Source organism: Hemiscyllium ocellatum, chromosome 21, assembly GCF_020745735.1.
Source record: "Hemiscyllium ocellatum isolate sHemOce1 chromosome 21, sHemOce1.pat.X.cur, whole genome shotgun sequence".
NCBI classification, from domain to species: Eukaryota; Metazoa; Chordata; class Chondrichthyes; order Orectolobiformes; family Hemiscylliidae; genus Hemiscyllium; species Hemiscyllium ocellatum.
Genome location: NC_083421.1, coordinates 22,884,714 through 22,907,905, shown reverse-complemented (window position 1 = coordinate 22,907,905; position 23,192 = coordinate 22,884,714). Strand labels below are relative to the sequence as shown.

Here is a 23,192-nt window from a genome sequence, read left to right as displayed (position 1 = left end):
GGTCATTCAGGGTTTTCCAAAATGAAAATGCTGGCATGAGGTTATGTCTGGTGGCCAGGATTGGATGCTGACCTAGCTGTATTTATGAGGCAATGCCCAGAGTGCCAACAAAGGACAAAAATTACTGCCAGCAGCACCCCCATTTTCGCAGGAATGGCTGGGTAAACCCTGGACTCTGTTACACTTTGACGATGCAGGTCCTTTCATGGGGTCAATGTTCCTGGATCATTGTGGATGCCCATTCAAAGTAGTTGGATGTGCAGAGTGTTCATTCGGCCACGATGTGTTTCTCAGCCCCGTTCTTCTGCTGCCTTCTCTTCATAACCCTTGATGTTCTTACAAATCAAAAACATGGTTTTAAAGGCACTCAGTGACATGGCATCAACAGCCTTCTGCAGTAATGAATTCCACAGATTCACCACCCTCTGGCTGACAAAATTCCACCTCATCTCAGCTCGGAAGGGTTGCCCCTTCACTGGTTGATGATTGTTAGGTTTTGGGGAGTCACATAGTGGGTTACTGTCTGCGGTATTCCTAGCCTCTGACTAGCTCTTGTATCCATTGTATTGATATGACAAATCCAGTTGAGTTTCTGATCAATGCTAACTCCCAGGACATTGAAAGTAGGGGATTCAGTAACACCACTGAACGTCAAGTATGGTGGTTAGATTGCCTCTTATTGGAGATGGTCATTGCCTGGCATTTTCCAACATTAAGGGGCATTCCTGATGAAGGGCTTTTGCCCGAAACGTCAATTTTCCTGCTCCTCGAATGCTGCCTGACCTGCTGCGCTTTTCCAGCACCACTCTAATCTAGACTCTGGTTTCCAGCATCTGCAGTCCTTGTTTTTACCCATTTTACGACATTAATGTTACTTGATCAGGATTGAGGACAAACAAGTTCTCTGGGCCTGATAGCCTACATCCTAGGTTATTACAGGAAGTGGTGGCGGAGATACCAGATCCACTGGTTACAATATTTCAAAATTCTCTGGACATGGGAAAAATTCCAGCGGATTAGAAAAATGCTAATATGATGCCCTTATTCAAAAAGGGAAGGCAATAGGTGGGAAATTACAGACAAGTTAATTCAACATCTGTTGTTGGGAAAGTGTCAAAGAAGCAATATCAGGACATTTGGAAAGTCAAAACACTATCCAGAGTCAGCATGGCTTTACAAAGGGTAAAGCATGTTTGGCTAATTTGATAGAGTTCTTTGAAGACATAACAAGCAAAGTAGATAATAAGGATCCTGTAGAAGTAATATATCTGGACTTCAGGTAGGCATTTGATAAGGTGCCGTATAAAAGGTTAATTCACAAGGTTGGATCATATGGGACTAGAGTAATTTATTAGCTTGGATAGGTGACTGGCTGTTGGACAGAAGACAGAGAGATGGGATAAATGTTTTTGTTTCTGGATGGTGAGTAGTAGCTAGTGGGGTGCCACAGGGTTTGGTCCTTGGGTCCTAGCTATTTACAATCTACATTAATAACTTGGATACAGGGATAAAAGGCTTTATAGGCAAATTTGTGGATGACACAAAAATAGGCAGAATGGTAAATTGCAATGAGGAAATAACAGCCTTACAAATGGATATAGATAGGTTAGAAGAGTAGGCCAAAATGTGGCAGAGGGAGCCGAATGTGGATAACTGAGAGGTCATGCATTTTGATTGGAAAAATGGGAAGGCAACTATTATTTTAATGGGGAGAAGACTTTGGGTCCTCCGATACAGAGGGATTTGGGTGTCCTCATTCATGTGTCACAGAAAACTAGCATGCAATTACAGCAGATAATAAAGAAAGCGGTTGGAATGGTAGCTTTTATAGCTAATGGTGTAGAATATAAAAGGTAAGGAAGTGTTATTGCAACAAAGGCATTGATGAGACCGCATCCAGAGTTTTGTGCACAATTTCGGTCCCCTTATTTGAGCTGAGCTGTAGTGGCATTGGAGGCAATTCAGAGGAGGTTCACTAAATTGATCCCAGAGATGAGGGGTTTATTGTATGAAGAGAGATTAATCAGTTTAGGCCTATAATGTCTGGAGTTTAGAAGAAGGGAGATCAAATTGAGGTATTCAAGATGATAAAAGGTAGGGATAAAATAGACATGGAACATATGCTTCCTCTTATGGGGCATTCTAGGACAAGATGTCATAGTCTTAAGGGGTAGCAAATTTAAAACACAGTTGAGAAACTACTTCTCCCAAAGCGTTGTGAATCTGTGGAATTTGTTACTGCGAAGTGCAGTGGATGCTTGGATGGTGAGTAAATTTAAAGGAGTTAGACAGATTTTTAATTGGTTTGGGTTGAAGGGTTATTGGGAGAAGGCAGAAAAAATGGGGTGAGGAGGATATCAGCCATGATCGAATGGTGGAGCTGACTCGATGGGCCGAAAGGCCTATTTCTGCTCCTATACCTTATGAACTTATGATATTAAATTAGAAGGTCGCAGTTCCTGACCAAACTCATGCTGTACAGTTAGCTAACAGCTCAAAAGGTTCTAGCTGTACCTTAATTGATATTATTTACAGTCTTACTCTCTCTCAGTGCTAGTGATGGAGTAAGGTCACATTGGGTCAGCTCTTCATTATTGTCAATGTGAACCTGGATGTTACACTATAGATTTTAGTTGGTCTTAATCGGTTGTTGATGAGCTGTGACCACGTGTGGTGTTAAGGTGTTATAGTCTTGCCACTCAACTCCCCACCCTGCCTCTAGATAAATGGGCCAGGGCTGGCTGAATGGAGCTGGAAAACTGTTTGCTGGGTGGACCACTAACTCCCATTTCTCTCCGATCCTGACCCTGGTAGGATCTAAAAACCTAGCCTCAGATATCTGCATTGTTCTTAAGAATTGGCTAAATGTTTTCTTATTCCAACTGCTAATCAATCATAAAGCGTCTTTTCTTCATTTTGCTTTTATTAAACCAATTCCTGTCTTTTCAGTATCAAAACAGATATAATATTATTCCACCAGTCCCCACACATAGAAAACGTGAGTCTGATATCCAGGTGACAATAAAATTTGAGAGCTAAAGCGATGGACATTTCCCAGGGATCACAGATATCCAGTGACCCTGCAGTAGTTGTGGGCGTCACAGGTTTGATTGTGATGCCTACTGTAGTTCAATAGCCTGTCAATATGCAAAGCTTCAATGTGAAAAGTTAGATGATATAATGTGCAAGGGCAATAAATGATGGCCACCCAGCGATGCCCACGACTCATGTGAGAATAAAAAAAAGGTTTCTTTTAAAAAAAAGTTCTGCCTGACCGCAAACCTTCTTTAAACTGGACTACAATGCTGGTCACATACTGTGGCTTCACAGCCCTCGCCGCTAAAACCATTGCTGCAGGTAATGCAGTATCGCCCATCAGCACTGGCATCACAGTATGTTTGGATGTGCTGTTTTATTGGGAAAGTGTGAGTCACCTGGAGTTCGCGACTATTCCAGATTCTGTCAAGAGAAAAGACAAGAGTGAGGAAACCTCAGTAAACATTACTAGCTCGTGTGAAACCTTGTTCTTCTAGACTGTTTCAGCTCTCTTAAATCACTTTCATGGAGGTTCCAACTTCCAATTATGTTAGAAGTGTCAATACTTACCTTAACTGAGATCTAACTGCAATCGTATTAACATAACTGCAATTAAGTTTAAACCCTGTCATCCAATTACTTTTAGCTACGGGGTTTATTGCGACACTCTCCAAGGTCTCAACCATGTCTTCAACAATAAAGAATCACACCAGAGTTAAATTAAAAGTAAGTTTATTAGACAAAAGCTGAGCAATTAAGTTGCTAAGAGTAATAACTTTACAGGTGGCATCATTTCACCCAACTCTGAGGCAGCAAAAATAATGAAAAGAACTGAGCCAACACTTTGGAAACATTAAAGAGGATGGTTCATGGAAATTAAAACAGCTTCTTAAAAATTCATGCTGAGCTTTTCATAATTTCAGGACATTCAAACTATTTGGTGCCTTTTCTAAGGTTTCTAACACTGATTTTGCAATCTAGCCAGAATCAGCCTTTCATATCGTTGAAAATTATGACTTAAATCTCCTGGGCACAAATTTAATAAGAACCACCTTTGGACATTTACAAACTGGTTAAGTTTTATTTACATTTTCTGTATAACCTGAAACTAACAAACTTCTAACACACTGAAACAAGTTTGGCACGCAAATATGAACTGGAGTTGCCTCTTAAAATGGGTTATGTACTGACTGAGTATCATAACTGGATAAACAGACCAAACTTCTATCAAATTAAACAGCTCCTCTATCTACTGCAACAGAAACAGAAGCTACTAAATATAAAGATGACAGATAACCAAGTGTTTAAAACCTTTGAAAAACAATATTGTAACATGCACCATTCTGCTTGCAACTACTCCTATAAGGCGAGCTGATGTCATATGTCATGCACATCTATCTTGCACCATCCTCGCACACTCACTATACCTTATCTCCAATCTCCATCATCCAACAAAATCTCTTTCTGCTGTCCTCCACAGAGATGTCTTTAAACTTTTAGCTCTGATCAAGTGGCTTAAATACTGACATTTTTTTCTTCTGGAAGTAACATTTCAGAGCTCTTTCAGTTTCAAACGCCTCATCACTTGCCTTATGATCTGTATTTGGATTTTTCAGCATATACCTGAGCAACTAGATTTCAAAGGTTTCTAGTCTCGCTCACAGATCTTTACTTATTATTCACATTTCTGAGATGTAAAAGAAATTCAATAGAATGCAACATCTTATGATTTTTCCTTATTATAAGTTTGAGTTTTCTTGTTAACACATCCTTCGCCTTCACAAAATTACCATCTGTAATATTTATTCTAAATCCTACAAAACACATCTGTCATCTTCTGTTGCTCATGAATAGACAAATTTGTGTTTCAGTGTGTGACACCAGCCATTTCAATCTTTACTCTAGTGTCCTTGAATATATTCCTTTTAATTAACATTGTTTTTGTCCTTTTGGTGATCATATTTAATCTAACTTTGATATATAATAACTTGTAGGACCTCCTCTAATTTCACGCTGTGTATCACACGTGAGGCATGTTTATACCTCTAATTTTTTTTATCCCGGAACTACATCAAGTTTTCTAAATATTTGTTCTGTGTCCAGCTTAAATAATTTTGGTGGCAGTACACAGCCTTCTTGTATTCCTGTCTTCACTTGGAACATACATGGCTATCTCTCTTCTGGCCTGATGTTCATTATTTGTTCCTAATATAGATTCTGGATACATCTCACACCTTTACTGTCAATATCACATTTATTAGTGGAAGGAACTGTAAACAATTCTATCTAGCAACATCTACCCACTGACAAAAGCAAAAAGCTGCAGATGCTGGACATCTGAAATAAATGGAGAAAATTCTGGAGAAACTCAGTAAGTCTGGTAGCATCTGTGGAGAAAGAGAGAGAGTTAACTTTTCAAATCTGATTTGACACTTCTTCAGAACTGCTCACTGGAACTCAGTATAATTTCTGTCAGGCTCACTCAGTTCCTGACTGCATTACAGCTTTGGTCCGACCATGGATAACAGAGCTGAATTCCTGAGGTGAGGTGAAGCAACTGCCCTTTACATCAAGGTCACATGTGACTATGTGTGGCATCAAGGATCCCAAGCAAAACTGGCTTCAACGGGAATCTGAGGAAAACCCTCTTCTGGTTGGAGTTATACCTGGCACAAAAGATGACGCCTGCGGTTGCTGAAGGTAATCATCTCAGCTCCAGGGCATCTCTGCAGGAATTAAACAGTGTTTAAGGCCCAACCATCTTCAGCTGCTTCATCAATGACTTCCTAGTCACGATTTCTCAGATACTGAAGCAATCTGTCTACATATGCAGCAAGACCTAGGCAACATCCAGGCTTGTAAGTGGCAAGTAATATTTGTACAAACTAAATGCCAGGCAATGACCATCTCTGACAACAGGGAATCCAACTACTGTCCTTGACATTCAATGGCATCACTATCACTGAGTCCACCATATCAATATTCCAGGGGGTTACCATTGACTATAAACTGGATTAGACCAGCCTTGCAAATACAATGGCGACAAGAGGAGGTTAAAGCTAAGAACTGTGCAGCAAGAAACTCAATTCCTGTCTCCCATGTCTGTACACCATCTACAAAATAGAAGTCCAGAATGCGACAGAACTCTGTCCACTTGCCTGGACGGATGCAACAATATTCAAGAATTTCAACACCACCCAGAATGAAGCAGTCCACTTGACTGGCACCCCATTTAGCACCTTTAACATTCAGTCCCATCACCACCGATGCACAATGGCAGCAGTGTATATTGTCTACAAGAAGAATGAACTGCAAAAATGCAACAAGGTTCTTACGACAGCAATTTCCAAACCTATGATGTACCATTTAAAAATAGACAATTTCTAACTGTCAATTCCTGAAAAACAGAGCTAGGATAGGCAGTTAGATCTTGGCACAGTGTAAGATGAAGTCACACATTGTTGCAGTAGTATGGAGCTGCATGCATTTCTGCAGAGACTCCAACATAGTTCTGTATATTTGTGAACTAACACACACTCCCTTCCCCAGAGGGAATATTCTGCATTCTCTGCTAAATTAGTTTCAAAATGATCTGCTTTTTTCCCCCGACAAATGGTTAGACATATCTTCAGTTTAGCTTCACCTACCTTTAAGTGCCTTAAGGTTTCTTTGTTACATACAGATAAATGATCATACTTACTAAAGTTATTCCAACTCCTAAGTAGCATCAGCCTGAAAATCTCCACTGACCTAGATCCTGCATGAGGTTACCAGCACTTAATACTTCAGTGACAAGTTTCAAAATAAAGTAACAAATTGACATTTAACAAAATTATAAAACTGCTTTACAGATCTTATTATTCAGCGTCCATTCTTTAACCAAATGGCCAGGACTTATATTAACTGAACTGTAAACCTTCCCACACAGAACTTATAATAATGAGTACTATAAGACAATACTGATGACAAAGAGGACCTGTACAGTTTACAACTAGTTTTCATCAAAGACAGAATATAGCTGGCCAGGCTCGAGAAGATAGAATGGAGGAATAAATCAAAATAAAAAATGCCTGACTTAAAAGAGAACAGTCCTAACCATCTGAAATTCACTCAATGTCATTGGTATAGCATCAGTTAAAGCAACTATTTATTTTGCAATGTTTTAAAGTTAGTTAACATTTTGGAAAGTCTAACTACTTTTATTGATCTCCCTTGAAGTTTGCTATGTTGGAGAAGCATACACAAGTATACACCTTGAATTCCTAATTCAATTTACTGTATGCACAAAACATCCATTTAATGATCCTTACTGAATGAGTGAACTAGTTGATGTGGACTAAAGTTAACTCACCTGATCATCTTGTCCTCTGAGGTCTGAATTACAAGTGATTCTGCAGGAATCCAGCAGATGTGTGTCACCTGGAAAAGAATTGACTACAATCAATTAATTCATCAATCAAGAAATGTTGCTATGTAACTAAACAACATACCAACAATCAAGAAAGAGTGGGACAGTTATAAACAAAGCCTCTAATTTAGTTTCAATGCAATAGAAAAGTCAGATGACCAAATCACCAGTAAAAATCTCACAATCCAGAGCTACTTGGACATTAGACTCTTGTATTTGGGACCTGAGTTTAAATCCAGCTGAGACTGAGAGTCAAGCAACATTCTTTCCTGGTTGTAAGGATTCTATTGAATGGAGTTTTATTCTATGTTGTAGTTGGGGCCAAGGATGTCATTAGGGTCACATTTACATATTTAACAAGAAGCTTGCTGGCTTTTGGGCAAGTATACTTGGGTACATATTATTTAAAATTCATTGAGATGGTAGGTCATCTGTTCCATTTTAACTGGCCCCTTGCCTGGTTTCTGTTAAAATACTTTACTCCCTTACTGTCTTTCACAAGATAACCAACAATAGACAAACACAAATCTTGAGTATTTGTTAAATCTTCAAAATAAAGCGTATGTTCAAGGAAGTAACACTCTTGTGTTTTAAGAGAGAAATAAAGACAGTGATACTTTTGCCAGAACAAGGAAAGATAAATCATTTTGTGGTTCTGACTTTCTTTTTCTCATCTTACCATTTAAATAATTTAAAGAATTATATACATTTTATAATATTCCACAATCACCTAATTGATTTAAGCTTTGCAGTCCTTCCAAATCCAGCCATGAATGGGTGTCGACACTGGAGGAGGTGGTTCCATAGATATCCCCATCCTCAATATACAAGGTTAAACATTTACAAACAAACAATCTACAGCCAGAAGGGCAAGTGGATCTCAACCTCCTGCAGAGGTCATCAACAAAATAGTTGCCAGGCTACAGCCAAACTGATGCACTCTGTGATATCAAGTAACTGGATAGTTCAAAGACCATAGGCCCTGACTATTTGGCAGTAGTACTGAACTTGCAACTGTGTCAGTGCAGCTACCTGACTATGTGGAAAATTGTCTAGCTATGTGCAGTACACAGAAAACAGGGCAAATACTCAGTTAATTACCAGCCCATTGGTCTAGTCTTGATCATTAGTAAAGTGATAGAAAATGCTGTCAACAATGCTACCAAGCAGCATATGCTTGGCAATAACCTGCTCACTGGCCCTGGCAGAACCCTAAACTGGGCATCACCCCGTTCCTAACCTCATTACAGGCTTGGTCCAAACATGGAGAAAAGAACTGAATTCCAGAGGAGAGATGAAAGTGATAGCCCTTGTAATCAAATCGGCATTAGACCGAGTGTGATTTTAGTAGAAAAACTAAAAGTCAATGGACATTGGAGGAAAACTCTCCAATGGTTGGAGTCATACCTGGCACAAAGGAAGCTGGAGGTCTTTACTGGATTTTAGTCATCTCAGCTTCAGGACACCTCTGTAGGAGCTTCTCAGGATAGTGACCTAGGCCCAGCCTTCTTCAGTTGCTTCATCAATGACCCTTCCCTCAATCACAAGGTCAGAAGTGGGTATGATCACTATGACTACACAGATATTGAAGCAGTCCATGTCCAAATGCAGCAGAACCTGGACATTATTCAGGTTTGGGCTGAAAGGTGGCAAGTAACATTCACATCACACCATGTCAGGTGAGGACCATCTGCAACCACTGCCTCTGGACATTCAATAGGATTACCATTGCTTTAATCCCCTACTACCAACAGCTTAGGATTTATCACTTACCAGAAACTTTGGGACTTATCAGTTACTGAACTGAATAAATACTGTGGCTGTAAGAGTAGGTCAGAGGCTAGGAACCCTGCAGTAAGTAACTCACCTCCTGACTGCCCAAAGCCTGTCTATCATCTATAAGGCACAAGTCAGTAGTGTGATGGATGTTACAAGATGCTCAGTAGAAATTCACCAAGGCTCCTTAGACCAAATCTTCTGAACCCATGGCTACAACATCTAGAAGGACAAGTTTAGCAGATTCATGGGAACACAACCATCTGCAAGTAACCCTACAAGTCACTCAACATTCTGACTTGAAAATGTAAATGTATCACAATTCCTTCAAAGAAGCTGGGTCAAAATCCTGGAGCTTCCTCCCTTGCAGCATGGTTGGTCGACTTACACCATGCTTCAGGAAGGCAGCTCACCGCCATTTTCTCAAAGGCAAGGGAATATATGAACAGCAGGACCATGAGAAGCAACAAGGATCAGAGGGACTTTGGTGTGCATGTACACTGATTCCTGTGGTGTCAGGTCAGGCTGATTAAATGGCTAAGAAGGCATATGGGATACCTGCCTTTATTACTGAGGCATAGAGTTTAAGAGCAGAGAGGTATGCTGGAACAGTATAAAATGCTGGTGAGGCACAACTAGAGTATTGTGTGCAGTTCTGGAATCCACCGGAATCCACATTACAGTAGTGCATGTATGAGTGTCATTACAACATTCAAGAGAACTGACACCATCAGTACTGGATAGTGGTAGCACCAGACAGGATGCAGAGGAGATTTACCAGGCTGTTGCCTAAGCTGGTGAGTTTCAGTTATTGGACAGACTGGGTTATTCTCCTCAGAGGAGAAGAGATTGAGAGAGGATATGTTTGAGGTGTATAAATTTATGAGGAGCATAGAGTTGATAGGAAAAAATGTTTCCCCTTGATGGAAGGATCAATGAGCAGGGAGTGTAGACTTTAAGTCAGGGCAGGAGAATGAGAGGGGATGTGAAGAAAAATATTTTCATCCAGAGGGTGGTGGGAATCAGGAACTGACTGCCAGTAAGGGCGGTAGAGGCAGAACCCCTCACGACATTCAAGAGGTTTTTAGTACTTGCAATGCCCAGGCATACAAGGCAATGGATCATGTGGTGGAAAATGGGATTACAATAGTTAAGTGGTTGTTTTTGACTGGTATTGATGCATTGGGCTAAACGGTCTTTTTCTGTGCTGTACACTTCTATATTTCTATTATTCCCAGATTTTCCAACATGCGTTAAAGCTAATTGTGTACTTTGAAGTATATTCCTAGTGGTATACAAGAAATGCAGGGACCAATTTACACACAGCAAGCTATCACAATCTGATAAATAAGCAATGTGATAAATCATGATCGGTTTCTGGTTCTGTGAGGGACAAATGCTCACCCCACAACAGGATGATAAAGAACTCACTTGCTGTTTATCAAAACAGTGCCATACGAGCAGTACAGTCCAGCCAAGAAGGCAAAAAGAGACAGATTCTCAGTTGAATATCTCATGTAAAATATTGCACCTTTGAGAGCAGTGCTTCCTCAGTACTGCATTACAATATCATCCAAATAATAGCAGAAGAACCAGTGGCCAGCTGCTAATTAGTCCTACCAGATTCCTGGAAATATGGCAGCTTTGTAGACAGTCTCCTGTCTCCACGTCCCAGACACAGATGGAATTGTCCCGCGATCCTGTACATAGTTTCAAACCATCTGAAAAAAATAATAAGACCACATTATAACAGAAATTCAAATTCAGGTCAACAAAGTTTGTATCTTTACAGGAACAAAGTTCAGTATAGGCACAATATCTTCTCATCCATGATTTGACACACACATAGGAAAGAAAAGATACAATTTTTGTCAGAGATATGTATAAATTGGTAAATACAGTACAATGTAGCTTTGCTCACAGACAATAAGGAAACAAAACCTGGTACCCTTTTCTTCCCACTGGCTCTGCTTTGTGCCCAATCGTTAATCCTGCTAATTGTTAATCTCTTCCTCTGCCTCCCATTTTCTTCTCTTTCTGTCTACGTGCAAGATTTATAAATTCCTTATCCTGTTGCCAACTCTTTTTCTTTTAAACTCGCTAATTCATTATCATCCTTCAGATAGTTCTCCACTTGTCTTTTCCAGTCTGTTAGACACTTTCTGTTGTTATCTTTCAACTTGCCTCTGACTCTCTTCCTTTCTTCCCTCTTCTTTCTGTTCCTTTTTAATAAATTCATAACTTTACTATGACCTGGCTCAGTGGTTAGCACTGCTGCCTCACAGCGCCAGGGATCTGGATTCGATTCCCACCTCGGGCCACTGTCTGTGTGGAGTTTGCACTTTCTCCCCGTGTCTGCGTGGGTTTCCTCCGGGTGCTCCAGTTTCCTCCCACAGTCCAAAAGATATTCAGGTCAGGTGCACTGGCCATGCTAAATTGACCATTTGTCAAGGGTAAATGTAGGGGAATGGGTCTGGGTGGGTTAGTCTTCAGAGGGTCAGTGTGGACTGGTTGAGCCAAATGACCTGTTTCTACACTGTAGAGAATCTAATCTAAATTTTTTTGTGGCAAGAGAAACATACAAAAATTCTAAAATATTACAGAGAAAGACAGCTTCCTGTATTCATACCTGGGCTCACGGCTAGGCCGGACACCATCAGTTCATGCCCTGTAAACTCCTGTAGTGGTCCAGCTTTATTGTACATATCCCACATTAAGGCTGTTTTATCACGTGAAGCACTGAAGATTCTGTTTGACTGAAAGAGGCAGGTTACCTGAAATAATATAACATGCACAATTCCAGGTTATGGGGACCAGCCACTAGTTTGTTCACATGCAGGTCACTTCAACGTAGGACAGGATGTCTCCCAATCATGGCATCAGCTGAAAATTAAAGAATGCACCAACATTGTCAAATTTTTGCCTCTACTTCAGACTCTATTGAGAATCATTTCCAGCTGATAAGAGTGCAGTGGGTACTTGTTCTTGCACTGAATTCAGACAAGTCACTGCAAGATGATTCTGGGAGTTATCAGATTTGGGGCAATAGTGTAAATCAGTGCTGGAAATGGAAGAGAAAATCAGAGGAGTTGTATGGCTGTTACAGGCTGTGTCTCCTGGCTTTCGTCTCTATCTCCCATGGTTGTAACTCCTAGTTAAAAGATGTACAATTAAAGTCTGAGGCAAGGCAAAATTACTTCATTCAGACGATGTTGGATCTTTGGAATTCTCCATCAAGTAGGTTTAATTATTTGAGACAAATACTGCTGATTTTTGACCACTTAGAGGAACTTGGAAATTGAGCAAAAAAGTGGAGTTCAGAAAGAATATCAGCCATGAATGGCCAGGCAGGCTCTCAGGATCAAATGGTTTAATTCTGCTCCCGTTTCTTATATTTTTATGATCTGATGTTGCTAATTTTACACTATCGTTCAAGGTCAAAACTCGCTTCTCAGAGCAGAAACTGAATGTGTGCAGTTATTGGAGTAGCCAGCTCCAGGTCAGCTCACACATTTGGCTGAAACGTTGAGTCTCATTACAAAGACTGAAAGAACTCAAAATGGCCGATATCCACTGGGAGAAAACTGGACAGATAACAGTTATGTGTTTGAACAGATAGGATGGGAAGGAGATATTGTATAGGGAGTGTAGAGTTACATCCTTTGAATACTCTGATTAGATTCCCCTGCTCTTTGTAAGTATTAGACAATTCAGTGGACCAGTGGGGAAAGTCATATATCCATGCGTATTCAAGATCAGTTCCTTTACTTGTGACATGAAATATCATGCTTCCAGATAAACCCGGTGTAGGTTTATCTAGAATAATTAGAGTCAGAGAGGTCTGCAGCACAAAAATCTGCAATGGTCAAAAACAACCACCTAACTATTCTAATCCAATTTTTCACCACTTGGCCCAAAGCCTAAATATATCTTAAATATTATGAGAGCTTCTGTGTCTAATACCCTTATAGACAGTGAGTTTCAGATTCTTACCACTCTCTGGGTGAAAAGATTTTCCTTCACATTCCCTCTAAACCTCCTGCTTCCTGGTCATAATTTTATATATCTCAATCATGCTCCCCACTTCAGTTTCCTCTGCTCTGAGAAAAACAACCCCAGTCTATCCAATCTCTGTTCATATTTAGAACTTTTCATCCCAGGCAATACCCTGTTAAATCTCGTCTGCACCCTCTCCAGTGCTACCACATCCTTCCTATAATGTGGATTCTAGAACTGCAAACAATATTCTAGCTGTGGCCTAACCAACATTTTATACAATTCCAGCATAACCTCTCACTATTCTTGAACTACACGCTTTGGTTAATAAAGGCAAGTAAGTCAGATACCTTCTTAATCACTCCATCAAGCTGTCCTGCAATTTCAAGCATGCACACCAAGATCCCTCTGATCCTGAGTGCTTCCTAGTTTAAGACAAATTTTCAGAATCCTATCAAACAGGATTGGAGATATGTATGCTAAAGGGTTTTAAAGTGACTTATGATCTTTATGAGAAGTGTTTTAGCATGTGCCTATTCAAATCTCTGGATCTCAATACCTTGATCCTAAACACAGCAACTATGGTGGGATTGGGATTAGCTGAGTGGTACTCTGACACAGGTTTGGCAGGCTGAAAGTGCTCCTCTATGCTGTTACCAGCCAATGATTTTTGACAGATTGGCCTCAGCGATGAAAGATAAGATTAGAGCATTGTGCAATCAATCTAATGCAGGGACAACTTCCATCCATTGCGCCTCATCAGACATGAAAAACTAGTCCTCAGAGAATAAATGATTAGCATGCTCCACATCCATAGTCAATGCATGCTTTCATTTCTTCCTGCCTTTCAGGAATAGTAGGGTAAAAACAATGATTGCAGATGCTGGAAACCAGATTCTGGATTAGTGGTGCTGGAAGAGCACAGCAGTTCAGGCAGCATCCAAAGTGCAGCGAAATTGACGTTTCAGGCAAAAGCCCTTCATCAGGAAGTATTCTATAGTAACTATTCTAACTATTCTATCAGGTGGTTTATTAATCATTCTTACCTTGGTCACATCACGTTCATGGCCCATGAATTTCTGCTGCACACAACCAGATTTCCAGTCATATATGACCACTGTCTATAGGGCAGTAAAATGGGTACACTTTAGTAACAGTCTGCACACATTACTACTGAATTCAATGAAAGCCCAAACATTTTTACATATATGCAAACATAAACATTTTATTATCATAACAGTGATTGCATTTAGAAATGAGCAAGATGGAACTTAAATGAACACTGAATACTAAGGCACAGGGTACTGTTGTCTGCAATTTAAAGCCTGTACCAACCTTCTGGATAAAGGAAGCTAGAGTAAGGCATTATACTGTGAATATAGTTAGATATGATGGTTTAATGTATGTGTGTGCACGCACTTGCGTGTGTGTATATATATTAAAAAATAGAATCGTAAAGCACCCCATTAAAATGTCACAAAACCAATATGCATTCACATAAATTCCTGTTCATAAACATGCCCTCCTATTCCACCATTCTAAGGATGGAAATCTTACCTTGTCCTTTCCTCCAGACACACAGGTATCAGATGTAAGAGAGGCTAATGATGTCACAGCATCATTATGTGCAGGACTGTATTGCTGAACCACTTGAGTGACAGAACTGTGACCTGCATCGCCATCAATCCTTAAAAAGTATAACATAGTTCAAGCACAATGTATAGCTCAATCTGAGAAAGCCAGTGTACGCAACATTGTCTGGAATATATTCTATACCTCCTTGACAGATTACAAAGCATTTCAAGCCCAAATAGCTCAAGCTGTGGAGATCTAGGTAGTGAATTAAATAATACACTACCATTTTTATCTCTGTGTTCTGTGCTTCACCCTGAATGGAATAAGAATCTGCTGGTTGTAAGGGTATCAAATGAAATACATAATTTGCACTTTCAGGAGTTGAAGATGTTCTATTATATGTTAGAAGTAATGTAATCGCTTATGAAATACGGTCACTGCTGGTTTGTTAGTAATCATAGAAGTGAATTTATTGCAAGTAAGATCCCATACATAGCAATGGGATCCATGTTCAAATAAGTTGTTTCAGTAGCATGGATTGAGGGATATATAATGCTAACACACTGTGAAAACTGATTAGGCAGAACGAACATAGATTTAACATCTCATCCACAAGACAACACCACTGTCAGTATGGTGATTCTTCTGTACTGCACTGTAGGATGGGAAAACTAGAAAGTCAGAAAATAATGGTTGGATTAGGCAGAGTCAACATGGATTTACGAAAGGAAAATCATGTTTGAAAAAATGTTTATCTAGCTCAGTAGAAAAAGGGAAAACTACAGTATCTTGGATTTAAATTTTCAATACGGTCCCACATCAGAGGTTTGTAAGCAAATTACAGCCGAGGGAGTGCCAGGTAATCTATCTTCATGGATTAAGAAATTGCTAGCAGACAGAAAACAGAGAGTAAACATAATTATATCATCCTCAGGTTAACAGGCTGTGACTAGTGTGGTATCCCAAGAATCAGTGCTTGGGGGCCTGCCTATTCAATCTACACCAATGACTCGAATGTGGGCAGCAAGTGTTTTTTTTTTAATATGTTCATGGGATGTGGGCATCACTGCCTAGACCAGCATTTGTTGCATGTTCCTAATTTCCCTTGACAATGTGGTGCTGCATTGCCTTCTTGATACAACTGCTGTCCTTGTGGTGTAGATACGCCGAAAAGTGCTGTCCGTAAAGAAAAGTCCAGGATTTTGAGTAAAGGGTGGCTCTGTGGTTAGCCCTGCTACCTTACAACATCAAGGACCTGGATTCAATCCCAGTCTTGGGTGACTGTCCATGTGGGGTTTGCATGGATTTCTGTCTGATGCTCCAGTTTCGTCCTACGGTTCAAAAGCTGTGCAGGTTAAGTGGATCGTCCATAATAAATTGCCCATTGTCCAGGGAGGTGCAGGCTATAAGCTGGTTAGCCGTGGTAATGCAGAGTAATGGGGTTAGGTTTGAGTCTGGATCTGTGTGAGATGCGCTGATGAGGGTCGGTGCAGACTCGACGGCAATTTAACTCCAAATCAAAACAGTACGTGGCATGGAGTGAAACGTTAGAAGCATGGGAACCCCATCACCTACATGTCCTTCTGGGTAGTAGAGGTCTTGGGTTTAGAAGGTACTATCTGAGGACCTTGGATAAGTTGTTACAGCCAACACTGTAAACATAGGGCAGGAGTGATGGATTTGTCAGAAAGTGACCAAATCACCCAGGAAAATTCAATCATCGTGACCCATTAGAGAAAAGTCAGCCCCATAGTTGGAACAAACAGAATCTGAGAGGGGTTATTATTCCAATCAGAGGTTGGGTCTTTCTCATGCTTGCTGCTGATAGACTCATAATGAAACAATCTGCAGCAACAGTTGAAGGAAACAGTGTGTGATTGGAGGAGCAGCTAGAGGCAGTGTGGCAGGAGTGACCAAGACTGAAGCAGGCAGGACCAAAGGCTGGAACAAATAGACTAAGGGGTAGCTGTTAGACACCTCAGATTAAAGACTGATTAGACAAAGTTAAAGCTTATATTTTCCAGTCAGAATTCATTCCAACTCAAACCTCAACACATTGTGGGCGACACGGTGGCACAGTGGTTAGCAATGCTGTCTCACAGCGCCTGAGACCCGGGTTCAATTCCCGACTCAGGCGACTGACTGTGTGGAGTTTGCACGTTCTCCCCGTGTCTGCGTGGGTTTCCTCCGGGTGCGCCGGTTTCCTCCCACAGTCCAAAGATGTGCGGGTCAGGTGAATTGGCCATGCTAAATTGCCCGTAGTGTTAGGTAAGGGGTAAATGTAAGGTATGGGTGGGTTGCGCTTCGGCGGGTCGGTGTGGACTTGTTGGGCCGAAGGGCCTGTTTCCACACTGTAAGTAATCTAAAAAAAAACATTGAGTATTTGCTCCATAGTTATATATACCAGGTCCTCGCAAAATGGACAAATAACCAACATCCATTTCTGACTTGCATTTGGTATCCGGCATTCCTGTTAGACTCTACCACATTATTAAAAAATTAACACTAATGTTATACTATATATTAATTCATTTTTAAAAATGAAAACAAAAATATAAGATGACAACTTATTGTGCAATATTTCCATGGTCAGTGGCCTTCACTAACAGAAGATGATCTAAGATTACAGAAGGACCTCGATCAGTAATGATAATGGGCTGAGGAGTGGCAGATGGAGTTTACTTTGGATAAGTGTGAGTATTGCATTTTGGTAAAACAAACAAGAGCAGGCTTTTAACAGTTAATGGTAGGGTGCTGAGTAGTGTTGCAGACCTGTGGTTTCAGGTACATAGTTCTTTGAAAGTTGCATCACAGGTACTCAGGATAGTTAAGAAGGTTCAGCATGCTTGCGTTCAGCACTCACACCATTGAGTATGAGTTGGGATGTCATGTTGAGATTGTACGAGATGTTGGTGAAGCCACTTCTGGAGTACAGTGCACAGTTTTCATCACCCTGCTATAGGAAGGATATTATTAAATTGGAGACAGCTCAGAAAAGATGCTGCCAGACTGGACAGTTTGAATTATAAGGAGAGACTGGAACAGATGGGAGACCTTACAGATGATATAAAATCATGAGGGGCATAGATAAGGTGAATTGCAAAGGTCTTTTCCCTGGATGGGTGAGTTCAAAACTAGGGGGCAAATTTTTAAGGTTAAAGGGAAAGACTTAAAAGGAAAATGAGGGGTAACTTTTTCACACAGAGATTGGCACATATGTGGAATGAACTGCCAGAGGAAGTGCTGGAAGCATTCAATTATAACATTTAAAAGACACTTGGTCAGGTACATGAAAGGTTTAGAAGGATACGGGCAGGTAAGTGGGACTAGTTTAGTATGTGAAACTCGGTCAGTGTGAACAAGTTGGACCGAAGGGTCTGCTTCCGTGCTGTATGACTCTATGACTAGGTTTTCTAAACTGAACCAGTCCCATTTGCCTGCACTTGGCCCATATCCCTCTAACCCTTTCCTATCCATGCACCAGTCCGAATATTTTCTAAATGTGGTAATTGTAACCACCTCCACCACTTCCTGTGGCAGCTTGTTCCATAAACACACCACTGTGCCCCTCAGGTCCCTTTTAACTCTTTTCCCCTCTCACCTTAAACCTACATCCTCTAGAGACAGAGTCTTAAAAATTATACAGTACAGAAACAGACCCTTTGGTCGAACTCATGTGTATTGACCAGACCTCCTAAACTGATCTGGTCCCATTTGCCAGCATTTAGCTATATCCATCCTAACCCTTTCTATTCATATACCTGTCCAGATGCCATTTAAATGTTGTAATTGTACTGCATCCACCACTTCCTCAAACAGCTCATTTCACACATCCTCTGCATGAAAAAGTTCCCCCTTGAGTCCCTTTTAAATCTTTAATCTCTCACCTTAGACCTGTGCCATCTAGTTTTGGACTCCCTTACCCTGGGAAAAAGACCTTGGCTATTCAGCTTATCCAAGCCCCTTGTCATTTTATAAATCTCAGTCTCCCATGCTTTTAGGGAAAAAAGTTCCAGACTATTCACCCTTTCCCCTCAAACCCTCCAGTCCTGGAATATCCTTGTATATCTTTTCTGAACTCTTTCAAATCTAGCAGTATTCTAAAGGTCGCTCTACCAATGTCTTGTACAGCATAACATGACATCCCAACATTTGTATTCAGTGAACGACTTAGGCAAGCATGCCAAGTACCTTCGTCACCATCCTGTCTACCTGTGATGCCATTTTCAAGGAAATATGTACCTGCACCACTACATTTCTCTGTTCGACAATACTCCCCAAGGCTTTCCATTAACTGTTTAAGTCCTGCCCTGGTTCGTCTTACCAATATGCAACATCTCGCATTTATCTGTATTAAACTTCATCTGCCATTCCTCGACTCACTGGCTCAGCTGATCAGATCTTTTTGTATTCTTAGATAACCTTCATCATTGTCCATTATACCATTAATTTTGGTGTCATCCGCAAACTTACTAACTATGCCTCCTTTATTCTCATCCAAATCATTTATACAAATGACAAACAACAATGGATCAAGTACCAATCCTTGCAGGACACTGCTGGTTAAAACCTTCGATCTGAACAACAATTTCGACCACCACACTGTGTCACTTACCATCAAGCCAATTCTGTATTCGGTTGGCTGGCTCTCCCTGGATCCCATGTTATCTAATCTTACTAACCAGTCTAACACGGAGAACCTTGTTAAAGTCCTTGCTAAAGTCCATGTAGACAACATCCAATGCTCTACCTTCATCTGTCTTCTTGATTGCCTCTTCAAAAAAACTCAAATCAAGTTGTAGAGACACAATTTCCCCCACATGAAGCCATGCTGACTACCCCTAAACAGTACTTGCCTTTCCAAATGCATCTAAATCCTATCTTTCAGAAATCCCTCCATCAACGTACCCACCACTGACCTCAGGCTCACTGATGTCTAGTTCTCTGGCTTTTCCTTGTAGCCTCTCTTAAATAATGGCAACATTAGCCACTTTCCAGTCTCCAGCGCATCACTTGTGGCTATCAATGATGCAAATATCTCTGCTAGGGGCCCCACAATCTCCTCCTTAGTTTCCAATGACGTCCTGGGATACACTTCACTAGGTTCAGGGATTTATCTATCTTTATGCATTTTAAGACCTCCAGCACCTCCACTTCTCTAATATGGACTTTTTTTTCACGACATTGCTATTTATTTCCCCGAGTTCCTCAGCTTCCCTGAATACTGACATGAGATATGCATTTAGGATCTCATTCACCTCCTGTGATTCCTCACATAGATGGCCTTGGTAATCTTTAATGGGCTTTATTCTCTCCCTAGTTACTCTCTTGCCTTAATAAGCTTGTAGAATCTCTTTGGATTCTCCTCAACCTTTTCTGCTAAGCTATTTCATGTCCCCTTTTTGCACTCCTGATTTCCCTCTTCACTATATCTCTAACCCCCATACCCCTCAAGGGATTCACTTGATCCCAGCTGTACACACGTGACAAATTCCTCAGTTTCTTGCTCAGTTTCAATATTTCTGGTCATCCAGTGTTCCCTATTCCTGCCAGCCTTTCCCTACATTCTAACAGGAACATGCTTTCCCTGAATCCGTTATCTTGCTTTTGAAAGTCTACCAATCGCCACGTGTCCCTTTACCTGCAAGCAGCCTCCCACAGTCAACTTTAGAAAGTTCCTGCCTAAAGCATCATAATTGGCCTTGTTCCAATTTACAACATTACTTTGTGGACCAGGTCTATCCTTTTCATAACTATTTTAAAAGTATTAGAATTATGGTCACTGGTCCCAAAGTCCTCACCACTAACACCTCACCCACTTGCCCTGCCTTATTTTCCAAGAGTACATCTGGTTTTGCGCCTTCTCTAAAAGGGCTATTAATGCATTGATTGAACACACTTAAATTCCTCCCCATTCGATATTTGGAAAGTTAAAATCCCATGCTACTACAACCCTATTATTCTTACAGCTAGCTGAGATTTCCCTACATATTTGCTCCTCAATTTCCCACTGGTTACCGGAGGAGGCCTGTAGTACAATCCCATCAAAGTGATCATCACTAGACAATTCCCCAGGAATATCCTAAGTACAATCCTCAGTCTTTTAAATGTACACCATTTCCTAGTGACTTATTACTCTTGCAGCAGTAAATGGGTATTGCTGCAGAATCCATTTTTTGTATATCTTCCATCTTGGAATTTTTCATTGATTCTTCAAAACCGGCAACCAGTTCCATTTGAGGGTGCAGTTAATTCAGCTATCTAATTGGACTTTCCAATCCCTCCATTTCAGTTTTAGATGTTGCTGCACCTTTTAGTGTTGCCCTACTTTGAAAGTGGAGCTAACACTTGCCAAATGAAATTGCTGATACAAAGTGATATTTGATCCATTTGCTTGTTTTCCAACTCAATGTACTGGTCTGACTGGAAGTCTGGCTTCCACTTTTGAATTCTGCTTTAAGTCCATTATAATGTTTTCTGATTCACTGTTTCCATTGCACTAAAAAATATCATAAAAATGTCTAAAAACAGACTCTGTCATGTTTTGCCGGCAGCATGAGGGGCAGCTTTCAGACATCTTTATGATGCACATTGATGTTTTTTTGTGAGGTGGAAATAGTGAATCTGAAAACATTGTTATAACCGGCTTAAAGCAGAATTCAAAACGGGAAGTCAAAACTGGTGACAGCCCAAGAGGGACCTTATTGAGAAGTACAAAACTCTAGAGGCATCATTTAGGCCACATACACATTTATTTAACTTCTAGATGAGCCCCACTACTTTTGGCGCCTCGTTTGGAGAGTGAAGAAACACTTCCTGTTTTGAGCTGAACTTTCTAGGTTTGGTTTCGTTGTTGGTCGGTTCACCAAGCTGGTAGGTCTGTTGGCAAGACATTTCATCTGCTTTCTAGGTGACATCATCAGTGCTGTGTAAAAAACAGGAATCAACACCAACCAGAAACAGCACAAACAGAACCATGTCAATTCAAAGCAGAACAGTACAGCTGCACTTCACAGGAGGCAACACAGCACGAATGTTGTCACCTAGATAGGGGACAGAATGTCTGCCAACAAACCTACCAGCTCAGCAAACAGATCAACAACTAATCCAACCAGCTCTTGAGCAATACAGATCTTCACAAAAACTTTAAATTCCTACATTTAGAGTCATAGAGATGTACAGCATGGAAACAGACCCTTCGGTCCAACTCATCCATGCTGATCAGATAACCCAACCTAATCTAGTCCAACTTGCCCGTACCCAAACCTATTCGTATACCCATCCAGATGCCTTTTAAATGTTGCAATTGTATCAGCCTCCACCACTTTCTCTGGCAGCTCATTCAATACACGTACCACCCTTTGCATGAAAATGTTGCCCCTTAGGTCTCTTTTATATCTTTCCCCTCTCACCCTAAACCTATGTTCTCTAGTTCTGGACTCTCTCACTCCAGAGAAAAGATTTTGTCTATTTATATTATCCATGCACCTCATGATTTTATAAACCTCTATAAGGTCACCCCTCAGCTTCTGACGGTGCACGGAAAACAGCCCCAGCCTTTTCAATCTCTCCCTATAGCTCAAATCCTCCAACCCTGGCAACATCCTTGAAAATCATTTCTGAACCTTTTCAAGTTTCACAACATCCTTCTGATAGGAAGGAGACCAGAATTGCATGCAATATTCCAAAAGTGGCCTAACCAATGTCCTGGACAGCCACAACATGACCTCCCAACTCCTGTACTCAATACTCTGACCAATAAAGAAAAGCACACCAAATGCCTTCTTCACTATCCTATCTACCTGCAACTTTTGTACTCTATTCTTCTACTAATTTAAAGCCCGAGATGCTGTATGCTTTATCAACTGTGCTTTTCACCTGTCCTGGCACCTTCAATAAGTTATATACATGGACAACCTTCTGTCAACAACTCAGTCGTGCACTGAAGAACATAGAAATATCATTTAAGTTTTTAATTTGAGGACTTGAACCCATGGAAGGAATAGAGCTGCATCCAATTATTGGTTCCAACAAAACCAAAAACAATCCCAAAACTGCTTTTCCTGATGAAGGTGAATCTATCTACATCTTGGTCCAACAGCTGCCTTTCTAAATCTCATACCATTAGCCATGCTTTAGCCCTATAAGTCACTTGTCCATATTTATGTGATGGCATTGGCTGTCCTCATCTCTCCAGCTTTTTTAATTCCTGCTGTTTGACATCTTTTATTAAATTGTCACCTAACTTGTTTCTAGCCAATAAGACCTCCTGATCCCATGGGTTTCTTCACCCAGTGCCATTCATGGTCTTCCTTATAGTCTTTGACCTTAAGTCTCACCCTCTTGTTACTACGTGGAGGTTGAACTCTTCTGGTAATTAAAACTGACATACCAGAGAAGC

The 23,192-nt window shown here is 40.7% G+C and overlaps 1 protein-coding gene across 3 annotated transcripts in view; it reads right to left on the bottom strand.

The window, feature by feature from the left end:
• The window catches only part of wdr31 (WD repeat domain 31), a 43,577-nt gene that overhangs the window by 7,329 nt on the left and 13,056 nt on the right, over positions 1 to 23,192 (bottom strand). For 2 of the 3 annotated variants that reach the window (XM_060841750.1, XM_060841749.1), the window contains 6 exons: positions 14,774 to 14,903; positions 14,263 to 14,337; positions 11,850 to 11,994; positions 10,841 to 10,941; positions 7,388 to 7,455; positions 3,318 to 3,459 (listed from right to left, as the gene is read on the bottom strand). In XM_060841750.1, the coding sequence (XP_060697733.1) occupies positions 3,318 to 3,459; positions 7,388 to 7,455; positions 10,841 to 10,941; positions 11,850 to 11,994; positions 14,263 to 14,337; positions 14,774 to 14,903 (661 nt within the window). The remainder of the gene's footprint in view (positions 1 to 3,317; positions 3,460 to 7,387; positions 7,456 to 10,840; positions 10,942 to 11,849; positions 11,995 to 14,262; positions 14,338 to 14,773; positions 14,904 to 23,192) is intronic. The other variant, XM_060841751.1, reaches the window with a different exon arrangement.